The following is an 18,430-nucleotide window of genomic DNA, read 5'->3' on the forward strand; positions in this document are numbered from 1 at the left end:
TAGGACAAGGGTGTTCTGTCCTAAAAGCCATGTTAGGCAGTGCCCCGGGTTTGCGGAATCTGGATCTCGGGTCCCACATGTTAGAAATCGGTTCCGTTTGAAGCAGCAGCGCATGGGAAGGCATCGGGCACTGCTTTCCGTAACAAGCGGCAGCGGCAGACACGGCTCCACCGCTGGCCGAGGGGGAACCGAAGCCTCACCTTCGGTTCGCAGCCCCTGGGACGCGGAGAACTGTTCCGCTGCCCGGGCGCGGTGAGGGGGCGTCCCGCGGCAGCGGCGGACGCGGAGCTCCGTAGGGGCTGTCCCGGGACCCTCCCCGAGGGGTTCAAAGGGGCGGCCCCCCAAGCCCCTTCCTCCCCTGGGCGGCCCGGGGAGGAGCCGAGCGGGGCCGGCGCTCGCCGTCCCTCGCGGCGGGAGCGCAGCGCAGCCCAGCGACCGCCCGCAGCCTCGCTGGCAACTTTGCCCGGCTCCGGAGCCGGCGGGGAGCGCTCCGAGGGCTGCGGGGGGCAAGGGCAGGGGGCTGGCGCGGGCAGCCGGGCCGGGGTTACAGGGCGGAGGGCTGCGAGGCGGGGAACGGAGCCGGGAGCAGCGCGGGGAGCGGCGGCGGGGAGCCGGGCAGGGGCGCGCCGGAGGGCTCGGGGCAGGGAGCGGGGAACTGAGCCGTGCAGAGCCCGCCCGGGCTGAGGAGGAGCGGCCGGGCAGGGGCAACCGGGCAGGGCAGATCCCGGCGGGGGTCGGGTGCCTCCCCGGCCTCGCGGAACCGAGGGGGGCGGTCCGGGGGCTGAGCCTCCCCGCAGCCCCGGGGCGGGGGCGAGGCGGTGGCGGCCCCATGGGCGGCGGCGGGGGCGGCTGTGCGCGGGGCTCGCCCGCCGCGGCTGATGCCGCCGTCGCCCGCCCGCGGGGCTCTTGATGCGGGCGGCGGGAACGCAGGAGGCGGCGGCGGGGGGCTCCCGGCCATGTGTCGGCCGGGGATGCGCGGGGTCTTGGGACGAGCTTGCCTGCTGCTGCTGCCGCCCTGCGCCCTGGTGCTGGCGGCGGTGCCCGGCTCCGCGTCCCACCCGCAGCCCTGCCAGATCCTGCGCCGCATCGGGCATACGGTGCGAGTGGGGGCCACCCACCTGCAGCCCCGGGCCGCCCCCGCCGCCGCTGCCTGGCCCGGGGAGGCGGCGGGCGGACGCCCCGAGGGGCCGCGGGGCCGGCGGGCGGGGGGCGGCGGGGGACAGCGGCGGCCGCCCCCCTCGCCGCGGGACGCGCTGCTGCTGGCCGTGGCCAACCTGAACGGCGTGCCCGGGCTGCTGCCCTACAACCTGTCCCTGGAGGTGGTGATGGCGATCGAGGCGGGACTGGGCGACCTGCCCCTCTTCCCCTTCTCTTCAGCCAGCGCTTCCTGGAGCAACGACCCCGTCTCCTTCCTGCAAAGTCTCTGCCACACTGTGGTGGTGCAGGGGGTCTCAGCCATCCTCGCCTTCCCGCAGAGCCGTGGGGAGATGCTGGAGCTGGACTTCATCTCGGCGGCGCTGCGCATCCCGGTGGTCAGCATCGTGCTGAGCGAGTTCCCCCGGCGGAGTCTGGTAAGGCGCTGGGGACGCGGGGAGAAAGCGGTGGGCAGGGCAGCGCCCCGGGGACACTGCGGGGAAGGGTCGGGGGACCGGCGTCGGAGGCGAGCAAGGGTCTCGGCGGGAGGATTCTGACCGAGAGAGAAGCGCTCAGACCACGGGGCTGCTGGAATCGCTCTTCCATCCCTCGCTCCTTTAGCACCCCGTTGCGCTTTAGCCCCGGGGTGGCCGGAGAGAAGCATCCTCTCTGTGGAAAGGCAGACAAGCGCTCTGTGGCACGAGCGAAGTTATTAGCCCGTAGTCATAGACTGCGATAAGTTACGGAGCCGAGAGCAGAAGGGGGGTCCAGGACATGCTTTGCGTATCAGGAAAAGGTTGTTAAGGACGAAAGAAAAAAAAAAATGCAAACCAAAAAATGGTCTTAATGCTGTGATCTGTGTATGAGCGCTGTAGGTTGGGGCACCAAGTGACACTTCTCAGGAAAGTTGTTCAGTGTAACTTGACTTTGCATCGAGCTGAGCTAAAGCGCCAGGATTTTCTGTAGTTCAGTTTCATTTGTAGCTCATATGTTGGTACTAGATCAGATTTTTGCTAATTAGAGTTGCGTAACTAAAATAGTGGAAACTGCAGCCCATCCTATTTGTTTGATTGTGTAGCTGAAATAGTAGAAATTGAATTCTTTGTGTTTGACAAACCTGTTAGGTGCAAGTAGAAGTAGCATTAGGAGCTAAACTTTCTATTATACAAAGATGGCAACTCCGTGTTACACACTCTGGAGAAAGGTAAGAGGCACAGTATGTTGAAACCATGTGTTTGATGCCAGGAATCATCTTCAGGTTAAAGAGCTGTAAGAAAATGCTGTATTCTGTAAAGCTTGTGCAAGGGAAGTCCAGAGTAAAATGGTACAAGCTGCTTTTTAAATACAGGATAAATAGTTGTTTTACGTAAAAAATGGTAGCTTAACTTTGCATTCAAAATGTAATAGAAAAAAAACTTAGCCAAGTGAATTTGCTTTTCAAAAAAAAAATATATATATATATAAAATATACATATATACACAGACCACAGCCTGGATTTAATTTCTGTGGGTTTGGGGTTTTTTTCAGTTTTTGTGTGTTTGAATTGTGACACAAAAGGTAGAAAGAGTCTGTGTTAAGTAGTTCTTAGTCTGTAACTGAAGATGTGACTGCTGTATCCTGGTCTGGATCACAGAATGGTTTGAGTCAGAAGGTACCTGAAAGATCACCTCGTTCCACCCTCTGCCATGGGCAAGGACACCTTCTACCAGACCAGACTGCTCCAAGTCCAAGCCTTATCCAGCATGGCCTTGAGCATCTCCAGGGATGGGGCAGCCACAGCCTCTCTGGGCAGCCTGTGCCAGAGCTCCATCACCCTCAAAGTCAAGGATTTCCTCCCAGTATCCCATCTAACCCTGCCATCTGGGATTTTGAAGCTGATGCCCCTCCTCCTGTCACTCTATGTCCTTATCAAAATCCCCTCCTCAGCTCTTTTGTAGCCCCTTTAATTCACCTAGGCTTCTCCACGTCAGCAAAACCCATGTAACTCAGATCTCTCTAGGTTTAAGCTGAAACTCAGGGGTAATCAGCTTTGCTGAATTCTGCCAGTAGCACACAAGTTTGCTGTTACATCTACCAGCCTTGCATCTGCAGTCACAATGGTGCTGGAGTCAACAGCCAAAGCTCCCCGAGGGCCAAATCCTGAACCCAGGATTTTCTCTGGCTGTTAGCATTATTTTATCTTCCATCTCTGGGAAGGGTCTAAATTCACCCAAAGCTGCCTGAGTTCACCAGATGTGTTAAACACATGCAGCACAGGGTTAGATTTCATTGCTGCTTTCCCAGGACTTCAGTGCTTAACTCTCAAATTGTTCTCAGCAGGGAGCCCAATGGATCAGTCTTTCCAAATCAGGACTTTGTTCTTAAGCAGATTTTAACTGGTATTGTCTTCAGTGACAGTGAAACCAATGCTGGCACTGCACCTGTGCTGAAGAGACTCAATTTTTCCTTTGGGCCAAGCTAAAATAAAAAGACTTTTCAAGGACCTGTGGATTTAAAAAAACAACTCAGTCTTACTCAAAGACCAGCAGACACTTGTATTCAATGTGTTAGTCTATTAAGGTTGTCTTGGAAGAGCTGATATCTTTCTGAGCACTATTTTTTTCATACTTTCACTTATTACATACCATTTTTAGGCTAATGCTGGAGGCAGTGCTACAGCAGCTTTGCTTTGCATACTTCCTAGAGTTACAGGATTTCTAAGAGCATACTGGACCCAGGAGTCCCTGGAGATGTTGGCCTCAGCAGTCTCTGTTGCAGGCAGGGACTTTGTGTTGCTCACAGTCCCATACCAGCACTGACATGAAATGAACACGCCACAGACCTGTCACCTTCCTATCTCTATAGACCTGGAGCTGCAGTTTGGCTTCTTCTACTGACTGGCCATCTTGGAGGAGACAGTTGTAAATTACATTATTGTAGACAAGGCAGTTTTTGCTGATAGGCCCATCATGCAGATTTCCAGAGGAGAAAAGAAGACTGATTTCTAACCCTGCTTCTGAATTGGCACTCCTGCGGTCACCCCTTCTGCTGATGCTTGGAGGGAGTATCTTCCCTCCCACCAAACCACTGCAGCATGCCCTTGGGAGTGCCTGCAGGTATCTTCCTTCCACACAGGCACAGGAGCAGACCCAAAACTTGTTTTGCCCTTAGAGAGCATTTTGCACAGTGAAGACCATGGCAAACATAACAAACCCACTATTCAGTAGGTGCTGAGTCACTGCTTCTCCTCAATATGGAAATCTTTTATTAGGGTGGTCTTAAGGTAGCAATATCTAGCAAAGTCTCATTTTCCACACTACAACAGGAGATGAACATACACATGCAATGTCTTGTACTGCTGCTGAATGTTAATGTCATTACTTCATGCATAAGTTTGTAACAGACAAATGTTCACTGTAACTGAAAAGCATTTTGATGTTGGAGCAAATCTTCTCTAATATGGCAAAAAGCAATGCTTAGAATAAAAGGGAAGGTAAAGATTCAGAACTGAAATACATTTCAATAATACTGTCTGTTATCTCTGGTATTTGATGATAGTAATACTTCAGATGTGTAACATGAGAGGAAATGTACAGCACTACAGATGGGCAGATACAGTAATGTAAGATACCTAGACAGTGTTTTCAAAAGTTTTGTTGATGTTCAAGCATATTTAAAAATCCATTTCTCATTAAATTCTACCACCCTGAGGATACAAAAAAAAAAAAAAAAAAAAAAGACACCAAAGTCTTTCCTCATGACATGAATGATCACAAGGCGTGATGCTACACTTGTTCTCCCACAAAGCAACAGCCTATTCTGGAGGTTTGGAAGTGTGTTGGTTTCAAGGGAGGCAACACAGAGTAAAGTGTGACACACTTTTTTCACTTTATATATGTGATTTAATTGTTAATGTACACTAACAGTAAATCCAACTGCTGTTGTGACCTGAAAAAATGCTGTTTACTTTTCTCACTCTACTGTCATTTCAGTAAATTTTCACACTCAGTAAGCAAAAAGTAACAATTTAACACTGTCATTCAGCAAGGAAAAAACAAGCACTGGATTTCTTCACTACTAACACAAGTGCAAATTGCAGTGAAGCTTTGACAGCTCATTATTTTGGAGAAAGCATCTTCACAAGCACTGATGCCACTGAGGCAAGGCTTGTCATTTTATGTATGTTTGTATCAAGAGAAACACTTTATTTTTTGATTCCAAGATTGCCAATGTCATTAACAATTTTCCCATGGATGGAACAGGGAAAAGATCCAGGGAACATGAAGCATAAATAAATACAGTGATACTGCTTCTAGTAAAACAGCTCAGAGCTGAGAGTCTGGGAAGAATAGCCCATAATATCAATTTTGTTGGTGATAGTGTCAGAAACACAGGGGAGGTCATGTTTCCAGCAGTGTTCTCTGAATTTAAAGGAGTATTTTTAGTGGGTTTCAGATAAATCAGGATCTCTGGTGTCTGTTAACATGAAAAGGAACCTTCTCAGAGCAACTAAACAGAGTAAAGTAATTGCAAGTCATCAGTCCCTGCCAGTCTGTGCTTTACTGGGCTTCTTGAGGAACTGAAACTGCAGTGCTACTGATTACTGCTATGACTTCAGAAGGGGTCAAAAGAATAAATAAACCAAATCAAAGTTCCAGATTAAATTGAATTTTCCAGTGAAAAGCAAGCTCAGCCTCAGAACAGATGCTGTAAAAAGAAACTGCCTATAAACATTTTAATTTTTTTAAATTTGTTTTTAAAGTAATTAAGTGCTATTTTTTAACAGCTTCCTAATTTATAGATATATGAGACCAGCCTGGGTGAGGAATTACAGGTCTTTTTGGAAATAGACAAGAATACCACTGTGAATACAGTGGTCTCAGAAGTCATACTGACCTGCAAGACACAGACTATGCATTGCACCAATGAAGGCAAACAGAAATTACAGCAAAGGGATGGAGAGGTGGGAAAGCTTCTGCCCAACTAAATGCCCAAATATACTTTTTTTCTTTCCTCCTCAGAGACAGAATTTCATTTTTGCAGAAAAGTGGTTTTGATTTTAGAGAAAGTTTTAATAATTCCATTTTCCAGGGAGAGAATGCAACACACATGTTTGGCTGCAGACTCTGGTCATTCAAATAGTCACTGCTAATCTGTTTTAGTCCAGATAGTGGAAGCTTGTGTTAGCTTCTGTGTAGATGAGGAATACGTGTTCAGTCTTTCCCTGTGGCCAGCAACCCTCCTCACCTCACACTGAGTAAATAGGATGGTGGCATTTGCCTTTTGTGTACTTCAGGAGGGTTTATGAGAGGGCTCTTGAGAGGAATTGAGGACATAAATTGAGAGGATCTGTAAACAAATGCCAAGTTGCTTCTCTTTCAGCCAGAGACCCCAGTGATATTTCGTATATCAAAAATCTTGCATGGAACAACAAAAGGGGGAAAAAAACCCAGATTAGTTTCTTTATAGGAGTTAAAGAGTTCAAGGAAGATGCAGTTAGTCACAGCTGCAGAAAATCCCTTTTCAGAATGCAGGAAAGTGGTGGGAATGTTTAACTTCAGTTCTCCTCTTGTTCCTTAATTTTAAAGTCTCATGGAGACAGAAAGAGCCTGAAGTCTGCTGGGACAGCACTCATTCAGAGCTGGCCAGTAACAAGATTTTCTCATTCCTTATCTCATGCTGATTCTTTGATGCAGAAAAGCTGAATTAACATCAAATTCAGTGCCATACATGATGTTTATTTTGGGTTTGGCTCTTTTTTTCTATTCTGGGAGTTCACAAAGCAATGTCTTCCTTGCTGCTAGGTCTTTCATAACACACTGCACAAACTCCTGTCAGTGATGAGTGATTAAAATATGACAACGTTAAATCATTGATGATTACTTTGTTGAAGGACAGGCATTATCTGAAGAAACATCAAAGAATACTTGGCTTAATCCACTAAGTAAAAATTATAATTTTGCCTAGAATAGACAAATTTAAAGACAACCTGTTGTCAGATTCTTTATGAGTACATAAGTTACTGTACTGAGCAGATTGTTAGCAAAGAAAAGTAAGTTGGAGTAGTCAATGTAATTTCCCCCAAGAATTTGTCCATGAAAGTCAGTGGAAGTAGAGCTCTAGAAAGCAGAAATCAACAAATGATCTTGTGATGTGTTATTCAATTTATTTATTGTGATTAAATTCAAATACTACTTTTAAAAGTTATTATTTAGGGTATATTTAATAAATTGTTTACTATTTAAACCCATGAAATATTGAAAACACATAGTTTTAGGACTTAAGATTGTGCTGGATCTAGTTACAATTCTAAGCCCCCAAATAAAATGTTTATATCATGTTCAATTATTTCCCTCTCTGGATTTCCAGTTAATTTTTAAATGTAAAAGAAAACCAGGCATAATATGGCTAGAATTTATGTATTTATTGTAATCAGAAAACTGGAAAAAGCAATTTCTATTAAAAATCCTAAATTTGCCTTCAGACTCAGACTATAAACCCATGTTTCTGTAGGCCTTACTGAAGGGCTTTTAAAGAGTGGAAGGGTTGTCTTCTCAATTTGATGGAATGAGAGAGTGCATCAGATCTCACTGCAATACAAATAACTGTGCATTGCAGAGTTTGTTCTGAAGAGCTGAAAGCATCCAGAGAAAAGAGGAGGAAGAGAACAAGAAAAGGAAGCAAGAAAACTGGAAACATCACATGTCAGTGATGCAGGGGAAGAGAAGGAGAAAATAAGCTGAACTGAGAAGAGAAAGAAGAGGTGCCCTTCCCTGTCTTTACATTTTGTGGTTCTAGCAGCACAAAATAAAGGAATTGAATTTTGTTGGAAAGCACTGGAGAAAGAGGTGGAATCACCAAGCACAGAGAAGAATGGCGTGCTCAAATCAGGGTTGAATTCACAGGGCTGTCTTGATCCCTGGCTAAGAACAGTTGCTTCCAGTGAGTAATGCTTGCCCAAAAATCATTCCCCCTCCCCCCTCCCCCCCACCCCCATTGTCTTTCCCGCAGACTTCTCAGGAAACTCAGCATCTAGGATGCAGTGGTGGGAACAGGGATTAATGTCAAAGGTAGATAATGGTTTATTGCTGTTGCCAGAGGGATGTCTTGCAAAGGCTGTGAGGCCTTGGTGTGGTTGGGTATGATTAATGGAAGCCTTTTTGCAAACTTCATGCTGAAAGTTATGATCAGAGTCCCTCATGATGCTTTGGGCCCAGGGTGAGACAGATTAGGATTTCAGAGCACGGAGTTACTGGGATACATGCAGCATCGTACTAGTAGGTACCCAAAAGGGATTTCCTAATAAACGGGAGCAGATTCAGTCACAGGAATTTTAGGTTTGGAGCTTTGGACATTAGCAACTGTACTTTACTTCTGGTCTGGCCCTGAAAGACTCCACATTTTCCCCAAAACCCTGTCAGTCAGCCAAATTTGTTCTCACCACCACAGGGAAAGGATGTGCAGATGGTGGAAGTAGCAGGAGAACTGGGAGAAGGATTTAAGCTTGAGTAGGCAGCACTGATAGATGATTCATTTATTAAGGGAGTCACACTCAAGCAAAGCTGCATGTTCCAAGGGGGTCCTCATCAGTGTGACAGAAGTTCACAGCCTGGCCCCAAGTGCTTCGCAGCTGTCACAGCAAGCTGATAACACAGCTTTTGGTAATTACGGACAGCTTCATGAAGAACTGAGACAGGCATACCACAGCCATTGCAACATTACATGCTGCCCTTGTGGGGCATTGCAACCAAAAGTTTGTGTGCAGTTGACCTTGAGACTTGGATTTGGCTGCAGAGTTCCAGAGCATCTCTCGGTTCAGGCTTGGTGTTCAACCCTCAGAGCTGAGCTCTGTGTGTCATTCCCCTGCAGTGTAGGTCCATGCAGGCACTGATGAGCATCTTGCATCCCTGGAGCATAGGAATACCCTGCTGGTACAAGCAGAAATCAGGTGCCACCCCCATGCCAGCCAGCCACCCTGTGCCTCTGCAAGCTCTGAGTGCCTTGTCAGTGAGTGGGGAGATGCTCCCTGCTGCAGGAATAGTGAGCTGGGAGAGCCCTCAGAAGCTGATGGGAAGGTTTCCAGTTGGCAGCAGTTTGGAAAGTTCTAGTGTGCAGTGTTAGTGCTGGATAATTAACTTCTATCTGAAATGTTTCAGCCTGGGTGGCTGCAGGCTGCAAATGGTGGGGGGGCAGAGGAGGAGGGCACAGGTGGGCACAGGTGCACCGTCGGCTGACACAGAACCACAATAAATGGTGAAATTACTGTGATGATTCAATTATTATTATACAAGAAAAATCAAATGTTGGGGAGCTCAGAAGAAGCAGACACCATTTCTTCCTCTTCTTTCTACGGTATTTTTATTACTCTTTCTTCACCCGCTTTCATCTGTGATGATCGTTTCCAAAGCCTGTTTTACAATGTGGAAGATATTTGAAATGGATTATAAAAATCTATGAATGTGCTGCACAGGCATGTTTTAAACTCTTAGTATTTCCCTGAAGATATGCTATCCCACTTCCAGCTTCTTTAAGACTGTGAAGGAAATGGTTGCCCATGCTGTTCCTATGACATTTTTTATAAGACTTTCTTACTTGAGACAGAGTCAAAAGACAAGACATCTTCAAGCATCAACTGAGATTTTAAAAATAAAGTTTTGCATTTGTTGCAAAGAAAGAGCTATTAGACATAGCAAATAATAACCAAAAAGAGCAGCTGAATTATGCACCAGCCTCTCTCAATGATGCTACTGATAGAGCAGTTGCATTACACTCATTTTAATATCATATTCTCTCAAACTGGCTTAAAAAGATCTGTTTATTTTACAAATCATATGAAAAGTTGGTATCATTGACTTCACAGTTGGATAATTTTCTGGTGCTATTTTAGGTGAAAGCATAATTATTTACCACTTTCTGAGTGTGTAAGGCTCACTCATATGTAACTGCTTTCTGTAAGACAGCAGTTGCTTTTAAGAATTTTCTGTACTCAGTGTAAGTATCAAAAGTGGGAAAAACAGATCTGACCTCTATTTGGATCTGCCCTCCTTTGAGTATGTACCCAAAGTGTTTTAGTTGTGATTTACATTCTTTTAGTGTGCTAATACTGCAGAACTGATTTTACCCCTGCCTTAGAAGGGCAAAAAGATGAAAGGTTTATGTGCCTGGGTTTCTTCTGCTTAAGTTTTGTGTGTGATAGGTGATAAACTACAGAGGCAACAAATAGATACCCACTGACATCCCTGAGACAAATAGTTACAGCAGAAAGCATTGGTATTTTTTGTGTAAGTGTTGAGGCATGAAAATTTCAGCTGTCTCATCTTCTGTCCCTGGAAGTGTTGAAGGCCAGGTCAGATGGAGCTCTGAGCAACCTGGTCTGGTGGAAGGTGTCCCTACCCATGGCAGAGGGTTGGAATTGAATGGTGTTTAAGGCCACTCCCCGCCAGCCCAAGTTATGAAAATGTCTGCTGCAGAGTTCATGACCAGGGAAATGGTAAAAGGTGGCCTAAGTGTTTCTATCTCTGAGATAATGGGGAGAGAAAAAATACATATTAATCACCTCTATAAAATTTCCTATCACAATGTATTGGTATAGAAATATTCTGAGTAGGCTGGTATGGTTAACAATGCTCCTGTGTCATCTGATTAGGAACCTTACATCAGCAGTCAACACATAGAAGCCAAAATGATGATTTTTCAGTCATCCTTATGATCATGTTTTTATATACATGAATTATTTACAGAGTACAGGGTGCTTACAAGCTTGTTAATTAAAACCTTCTTTTTCATTTCAGTTATACCCCTAAGATTTCTTCCAAGTGTGTCATCCTTTTAATGACTTATTTCATGTTCATTAAGCCATATTTTGTTTAATGTTTTCTTCCATTGTCTAAATTGAAAATCCCTTAGTGTGGAGTACTCTTGGGAAAGGATTCCTTCACAATTAGAATTTGTTTTTAGAGAGAGAGATGGGTGGTGGGTCTGTTTTGGATATTGATGCCCAGAATCCCTAGGAATGCTCAAATAATTTTTTCAGATGTTATTATCTATCTACTCTTCCATTTTCAGTGTGGCATGCTCATTTCATCCTTTCTGTATTATGCCCACTGGTCTTTGTTCTGAAATCCTGTCTTACGCTGTAGGATACTACAGATCCTGAACTTACAGAGTCTATGAACTGAAGAAAAAGACTGCAAGGCTCTATTGTGATACAAATGATCAGCAACATAAATTGCTCATCACTCACTGTTCATCTGCACTGAAGAGCACCAAAAATAAGGCACTTATTTATAAATAGCTCAGCCTGCTGGATTCCAGTGAAACAGTTTTGTATCTTCCCACCATTTTGACAGTGCATATAAATATGTAACATGCAGTTATGTGGAAAGGAGTTGTACCACGATGTCCTCCTGGGGTGTTCACAACCCTTGCAGGTTTATAAGTGGCAAATTTAGACCCATGGTGGGATGCAGTAGTGCCACATGATTAACAGAAGAAAGATCCTCTGTTTGACAGGGAATGGGAGCTTGTTGACCAGCTCCTACTGTCCTTGTATTCCTGCCCAGAAGTGTACTTTAAGAGGAAAATGAAGTGAGAATTCACAGTGAATAAGAGATCTGATAATAACAGACATTTTATCTCTCTGCCTGAAAACCACCTGAAATTTCTGGACCAAGCCAGAACAAAAGAATGGCAGCATCCCAGAGCCTTCCACCACATCTGTGGGACTACTTCCTTTTACTTCACTGGCAAGTTTGAGATACAGTTTTGGTTGTTTAACTAAGCCTATGATATTTTTTACCAGTCTTATAAACACAGGAATTGATGATATACATGGAATCTGGAACTTGCAAATACTTCAAGTGTTTGATTTTGCTGTGCATTTTCTATAAGCATTTGTCCTAATGTAATTTGACTGCAAAAGTGTTCATGAAAAGGGGAAAATGTTCTTGTTGAGGAGAACAAGAACAGCTAAAGTGAATCTTTTCAGTTGAGTGCCTACATGCTGTTTCTGATGCAACTGACATCACTAAAAAAGTATTCAGACTTCATTTAAGTGTGGTATTGCTTTGCTTTGAATGAGGAACTACTCCAATAGGATTTGTGCTTTGTTGCTGTGATACTAAAAATATATTCATAAACAAGCTTTGGACTTATGTCAGCTCTAATCTTTAATTTTATCTGAATTTGACTTACTTTCATCAGAATTCCCACTTTGCCTTAAATCCTATAGAAAGCAATTCATAATATCATTGAGAATAATTCAGACAAGTCATATTTTTGTGAATCCATATTATGCCAGCACTGTGAGAGCAAATGCATGTCTTCCAAGAGTCATACAAAATTATTACAATTTTTTTGGAGTATAATAAGCAGCAAAATGGCTTATTATTGTCAATAAGATCAGGAGAAATGAGTCTGCAGTCTGACCACTTTACAGGGGATTCAGTCCTTTTTAATACAGTTAAAACCAGGAAAATACACTGGGCTGGTCTACCAGTCCAGGCATGAAGAAGACCGGATGTATTTCTGTGCTTTGTCACAAGTCTCCTCTGGAAGACTAAAAGTTGTCAGGGGACGTCAGAATTACCCATGATTTGTTACCTGTCTGTAAGCAATGACTGCCCAATGTGACAATGATGTGGCTGCCACTGAAAATATTGTGTGGCGCTGTGGCATCCTTTAACAGAAGATCCTGGTTTCTTGAGTCTCTCTCTGTTGTTTTTATTCTCACTGCCAGCTGTCTGTTTAACTCCAGTTTACCAGGTACCTCACAGAGCACTTCTGGGGTACCAATACTTTATTGTAACAAAATTCAATTCAGCTTACGGTTTTTCACCTTCTTTAATTCCATCCCAGGTCATTGAAGTGTGTGGAACTGTAATTCTGCAAATTGCTGTAATAACTGTAATACATTCCACAACCCTGGAAGTGTTCAAGGACAGGCTGGACAGGGCTTGTAGCAAACTGATCTAGTGGAGGATGTCCCTGCCCTTGGCAGGGGGGTAAGGTCCCTTCCAACCCCAACCATTTTAGGATTCTGTATCTTAGACTGACCAAGACTTGCACTCAAGTGCTAGCATCATGTAAACAACAAAAACTGAAATGTGGAAAGAAATAAAATCCCGATTATTTGTGTCTTCAGGGAACATACTTTCTTTTTGTAGCAGTCTTTGCTGGAGGTTCTCTCTCCCTGAAGCAGTACCATTTCCTGCAGAGAGCGCGACAGCAGTTTGCAAACTCTTGCCAAACGCTTAGGAGCGGTGATCTGTCATCCCTTCCTCTCAGGTTGTCTGGGGGATTAGATACTCCTCTGCAACACTCCCCCTTGTTTGGAGTGTTAAAAAGAATCGCAGTGCCATAAATAGGCGCCGTGCATTCCTTGTCCCCAAGCTTTGGTTCACCAGACTCTGCAGAGTCATCATGGATTATTTGCATGGGGCTGGAAAGACACAAACATCTTGCAGAGATTAGTGAGACGTGACACTCCAGTATTTTGGTTGAAGGTGCTTATCCGTGTTAAACTCCCGGGATGTGCCTCATTTTTGCCAGTTCTTACCCTCTTCTTCAGGAGGATAGAATCACCCACTCAAGGAGCAGAAATAGTGCATGACTATGTCACGGAACAAATGATTATCACTAAGTAGTTTGTGCAAGCTGTTTGCAAACAATCCACGTGCCAACAATTACGCTGGAGCAATTTTGTGAATACCTAACTCAGTGTGTTTTGCATAACTCAAGACTGGCTCCCAGATCATTAAATTCATAACTTCTGTCTCGTTTACTAAATTCATGAATGTCGTTATTTCTTCTAGCCCGCAGAATTTGTAGTGTTAGACTTGACTGTGTTAATTAGTCTTGGTTACACCAGACTGGCAAAGCTGTCAGAGGGATGGTGGCTCTGATGACTGAGGAGCTGTTTAAGAGGAGTAACAGCTGCTGTGTTTTTAGAGTTTCTAAGTCACTTGAAAGTTAACTTACAAGTTTTTAAGTGCAGAGGAGAGCAGGTTACACAGGCAGGTCCATTATTAATCTGATGCTTTCAGATTCTCAGCACCGCAAATAAAGACGATGTTTACCCCAGCTGCACCTGGAAGACCCACAGACCCAACCGCTGGCTGTCCAAGTGCATCAAAACACTTTTAGAGTTCATTTCTGAGAGCTGAGAGCCTCATTGTCAGCTGGAAAAGTTCATTAGCTGTCTCTTCAGAGTCAGAAAACTGACCTGTAGAGAGCATAACATCCATAGGCATCATCTTGTGGATCAGGGCAGGGAGAGCTGAGCCATGAGGAAGAAAGATCTTGTACATCTGTAGGAATCTTAAGCACAGACAAGAGTTTATTGATTCATTTGGTTCAGAATGTTTGGGAGCTTTTGACTCACAGAAATGTGCAGCCCAAGCAGATGCTAAAGCTCTTAATAAGTTAACTAAATGCCCAATGTGCTTGGGTAATTGGTGCTCTGCAATGAGTGTAGTGGCTTTTCAGCTTTCACAGAGCTTTTCAAACCCTACATAATTCTAAGGAGGAGGTACATTAATTTTTAAGGGAGATAATAAGATATTATTTCATAATAGGATATAGAGGCAGTGGAAATTTTAAGGAATTGCAACAGAGAAGATATAATCAGTATCAAAACTTGATTTGATAAGCCTTTTTCATAATTTCCATGTTGCAAAGCATTCTTCCAATCATTAATATTCAGGCTATTAAATTGTTGCTGTTACTTTCATTATTTCCTCATAAACAAGACCTACCCCTGTTAACCTGCCACAACAGTTTTTTTTCCCTTTCCCCTTAAGCAATGTAACGTATCAGTACACATAAGATTTTTAAATAAATAGGTAGGTTCTTCATCCTATTTATTATTTATAAACTTTCTTTATTGAGAAGTTAAATTGGTATTTAATTGTGTCTCAACAATTTGCCCACCTTCTGACTATCTTTTTCCTACGAGTGTATTGAACTTCCCTACCGTGAAAGGTCTTGCCTGGTAAGAGCAGTATGCTGAGTTATTTATGGATGGACACATTGCTTAAAGCCTCAGTTACCACTGCTCCACTGAATCCAAACATGATTCAAAGGTATTAATATGTATGAATCATATTTCATTGTTACAAATCTTGTGCAGTCACTTCATTCTTGGTCCAAATGACTACGATAGGTGAAGAGTGAAACTAAACTGGTAGCAGTAGTCATGCAAGCATTTGTTTGCAGTAGGGAGGTGAAGGTGTTGTGTATTTTCTGTCAGGCATTTAGATCAGCCCAGAAGACTGAGTCACAAGTAGGAGCTGTAAATGCTCACTTGATGATCTTGCACATTATAAATCCAAGAGTGAGACAGGGGTGGCTGATGATTTTTGACATATTCTCCCAAACCTTCCCATAATACTGGCTGTAAACCGCTTTCTGCCCTCTGAGGTACCTACTACAGCAAGACCTTGTTCCATGGCTGTACGCAGGACTCTTTTGGAATACTGTGGACCATTAATAACTTGCTTATCCCCTTTTAACTAAAGAGGAAATCACAGTACCAAAATACCCATAAACATGGGGCGCTGATGAAATGATTTTCAGTGGGATGTTGGAAGGACACACCAGTGCATCAGAGCAGTGTAATGTGCAAATACCCAAATTATTTAACAGCACATAAAACAAATGGTTGTTACTTCCCGTAATTTTTATATATTGAGGCAGTTGTGTCTAGCACAGAAAAGAAGTGAAGATTTGGGCCTAAGATTCTGCTTCTAGCAAAGGCTAGATGTATTACTTAATCTGTTTTCTTTTCCCTTTTTTCCCTCTGATCAGTGACGGTGTAAAAGGCTGTGAAGTATTTATATTGCTGTAAGCCTTAGGATGGGTGAAAAGTCTGGTGGTGATGTGTCCCCTCGGGGCACTGTGGAGGGGGTTATCCCCACTTTACAGTGTGGTTTGCTCACTGAGATGAGGCAGGGATCTCAAACTAGATTGCTCAGCTGCTATATTCAACAGCCAGATGCTGCCTCTTCTTCCTCCTTCTCCTCCTCCTCCTCCTCCTCCTCCTCCTCCTCTCCGGTGTGCCTGGTAACGGGCTCTGTGCAGTCACACACTTTAGTGTGTCGTTGCTATAACGCTTTATTGGAAACTCAAATGCTTCTGCCTTTGGGGGCGGGGGGTGGGCGCTTCTTGATTACAGGATCTTGCCTGATTTTGTGGTTTGCACGCTCAGAAAAAACAACTTCAAAACACGGCCACAAAACTTCTACATGCTGGCTTGTCTGAGTTTTTGTTCATTTGTTAATGACAGAGTTTTAAATCAGTATTGGGAATTAAAAGTAGGGAGTAGTGGTTAAAGCATTTGCAGTGGGTAGAAGCCACTAGGCTTTGATGCATTTTCAAAAGTTCAGATTCCTGTCTTGTGTTGAAAGGTGCTAAGTCTGCAGCTGAGGACCGTACAAACATCATAGCTCCGAGTTTGTTTGAGTTTGCCCCTAGCTGAGGAAGGGACCATCACTGCCTGATTAGTGAAAGGTACCCAGCGAGCTGAGGATGCCCATGCAGGATGAGACCCTCTGACCCTGGTCATCATTCAGGTCAGCAGCATGAGGCATTTCAAGTCCATTCAGGACAGCACATTCCAGTGGGCCATCCCCTTTGTCAGCTGCCTGCATCCCATCACATGGAGACTATATTTGTTTTTAAAAGAGATGTTTGATTTTTTTTCCCCCTCTCATCCTGTGCTCTGAGAGCCAATTTTAACTCTTTTTTCTAATTTCCCATCTTTCTAACTAAATCCTTGGCATATTAAATAAGAAACCTCAAGTAAAGCTGTTTAAATTCTGATTCTGGTTTTGAGCCAAGCCACGTACACCCAAGAATTCACCTTAGAGCCATATTTTTAATACCTAGCCTCAGAAAGATGAACTACGAACTTAATCTACCCTGGCCTCATTTAATAGAGTTAAGAGAGCAGGCTTTGCAAGCTTAATTCTCAGCTTTCTTTCATACAAAAAAATCAATATAGAACAAAATGCCCTTGTAGCTAAAATTAATCCTGTGAAACATGCCTGGAGCAAGGCCCAGCAGAAGAGGATGAGATGATGAGCTGGTGCTGGCTTTTCGAAGCATGGGACATAGGTCATCAATAATTTCCCCTGCTGTATATTGCTATATACAGCTATCATTCCAGGGGTGCCCCATGGATCACTACATGGGCATTTCTTTGAAAGGCAGAAGAAGAAGGAGGAAACTGCAGAGAAGAAGAAGAAAACTTCTGCTCAGGGACACAGCTGCTGAGGGTATGGGGAATGCAAATGCTCAGGAAGGGTTGAAAATGCTTTCAAGCCATGCTGTAATTGCACTGGTGAGTGAAAATAGTGCTCTATCAGATTTTATTCCTTGCTGCAGGTGTTAATGGTGAATATAATCTAATTGGATTAAATGCTGTGTGCATACACCAGGTACATCTCAGAAAGGGCAATAGCTGCTTTTGTAAAACGGTACCAGACTCCTTTTACCAACACAGCATGAATCAGTCTTCTCCATACCCTCTCTTTAATTCTACATTTCCTTCCAGTATTAATTTATTCTTGTTCAGACACTTTTTAGCTTATGCCAAAAAAGTTAAGTCATACAGAAAGAGTACTCACAGCCTGTCATGCCTCTGAAAAAGCAGCATTTTCCAGCAATATGCTGCATGATGTCCATCTTACTCATGGGAAGGTGGAGGCTGCTGAAACAGGGCAAAGATGGGAATGCTGTTTCAAGAGCCCTTTATGCTGAGGAGCCTAGCAGGGGTGACATGCCAAGGAGCCCAGTGTGGAGCAATGCTTAGCAATGTGCTTCATAATTACAGCCCTGGTTGCCAAATTTCCTGTCAGCTCTTGTGCTGTGTTAGCAGGGGTCCTCAAGAGCAAGGCATGGGAGCAAATATTGCACTCAGTTAATGTGAGCTTTAGAAACCCTTTCTATGTGCAAAGCCAGGAATTCATTGTTAGCCTAATCGAGGTCTCAGCACTGTTAGCAAAGTGATATTGTTGGTCCCTGTGGTGCAGGGGAATTATGCAAGGGCCACAGCTCATTCTTAGTAACAACACAGTTCAAAATGTTGTAGTCAGAGTCCCTGTATCTCTGGATCATCCTCTGGGTTCCCAGATTTTTAGAGAGACAGAGCATGTGTGCCTGTGTGTTTTGGGGGGCTAGGGGTTGTGACTGCCAAGTAATCTGTGTTCCAGGATTTCTCAAGGCAGGAGCTTTATGTTGGTTTTGGAAGTTTCTCCCACTTTTGGTCTCTTACATATATTCGCTAATGCTGCCTGCGTGCCTACTGTATTTACTTGC

At 44.2% G+C, this 18,430-nt stretch overlaps 1 protein-coding gene across 1 annotated transcript in view; it reads left to right on the top strand.

Annotated features, from left to right (window-relative positions):
• Positions 1–739: 739 nt before the first annotated feature.
• GRIN3A (glutamate ionotropic receptor NMDA type subunit 3A) overlaps positions 740–18,430 on the top strand; it is a 65,745-nt gene continuing 48,054 nt past the window's right edge. Inside the window, exon 1 of the mRNA XM_012577405.5 lies at positions 740–1,571. Coding sequence (XP_012432859.5) covers positions 879–1,571 — 693 coding nt within the window. The 5' untranslated portion in view covers positions 740–878. The remainder of the gene's footprint in view (positions 1,572–18,430) is intronic.

Source organism: Taeniopygia guttata, chromosome Z (assembly GCF_048771995.1).
Source record: "Taeniopygia guttata chromosome Z, bTaeGut7.mat, whole genome shotgun sequence".
Lineage (NCBI taxonomy): Eukaryota > Metazoa > Chordata > Aves > Passeriformes > Estrildidae > Taeniopygia > Taeniopygia guttata.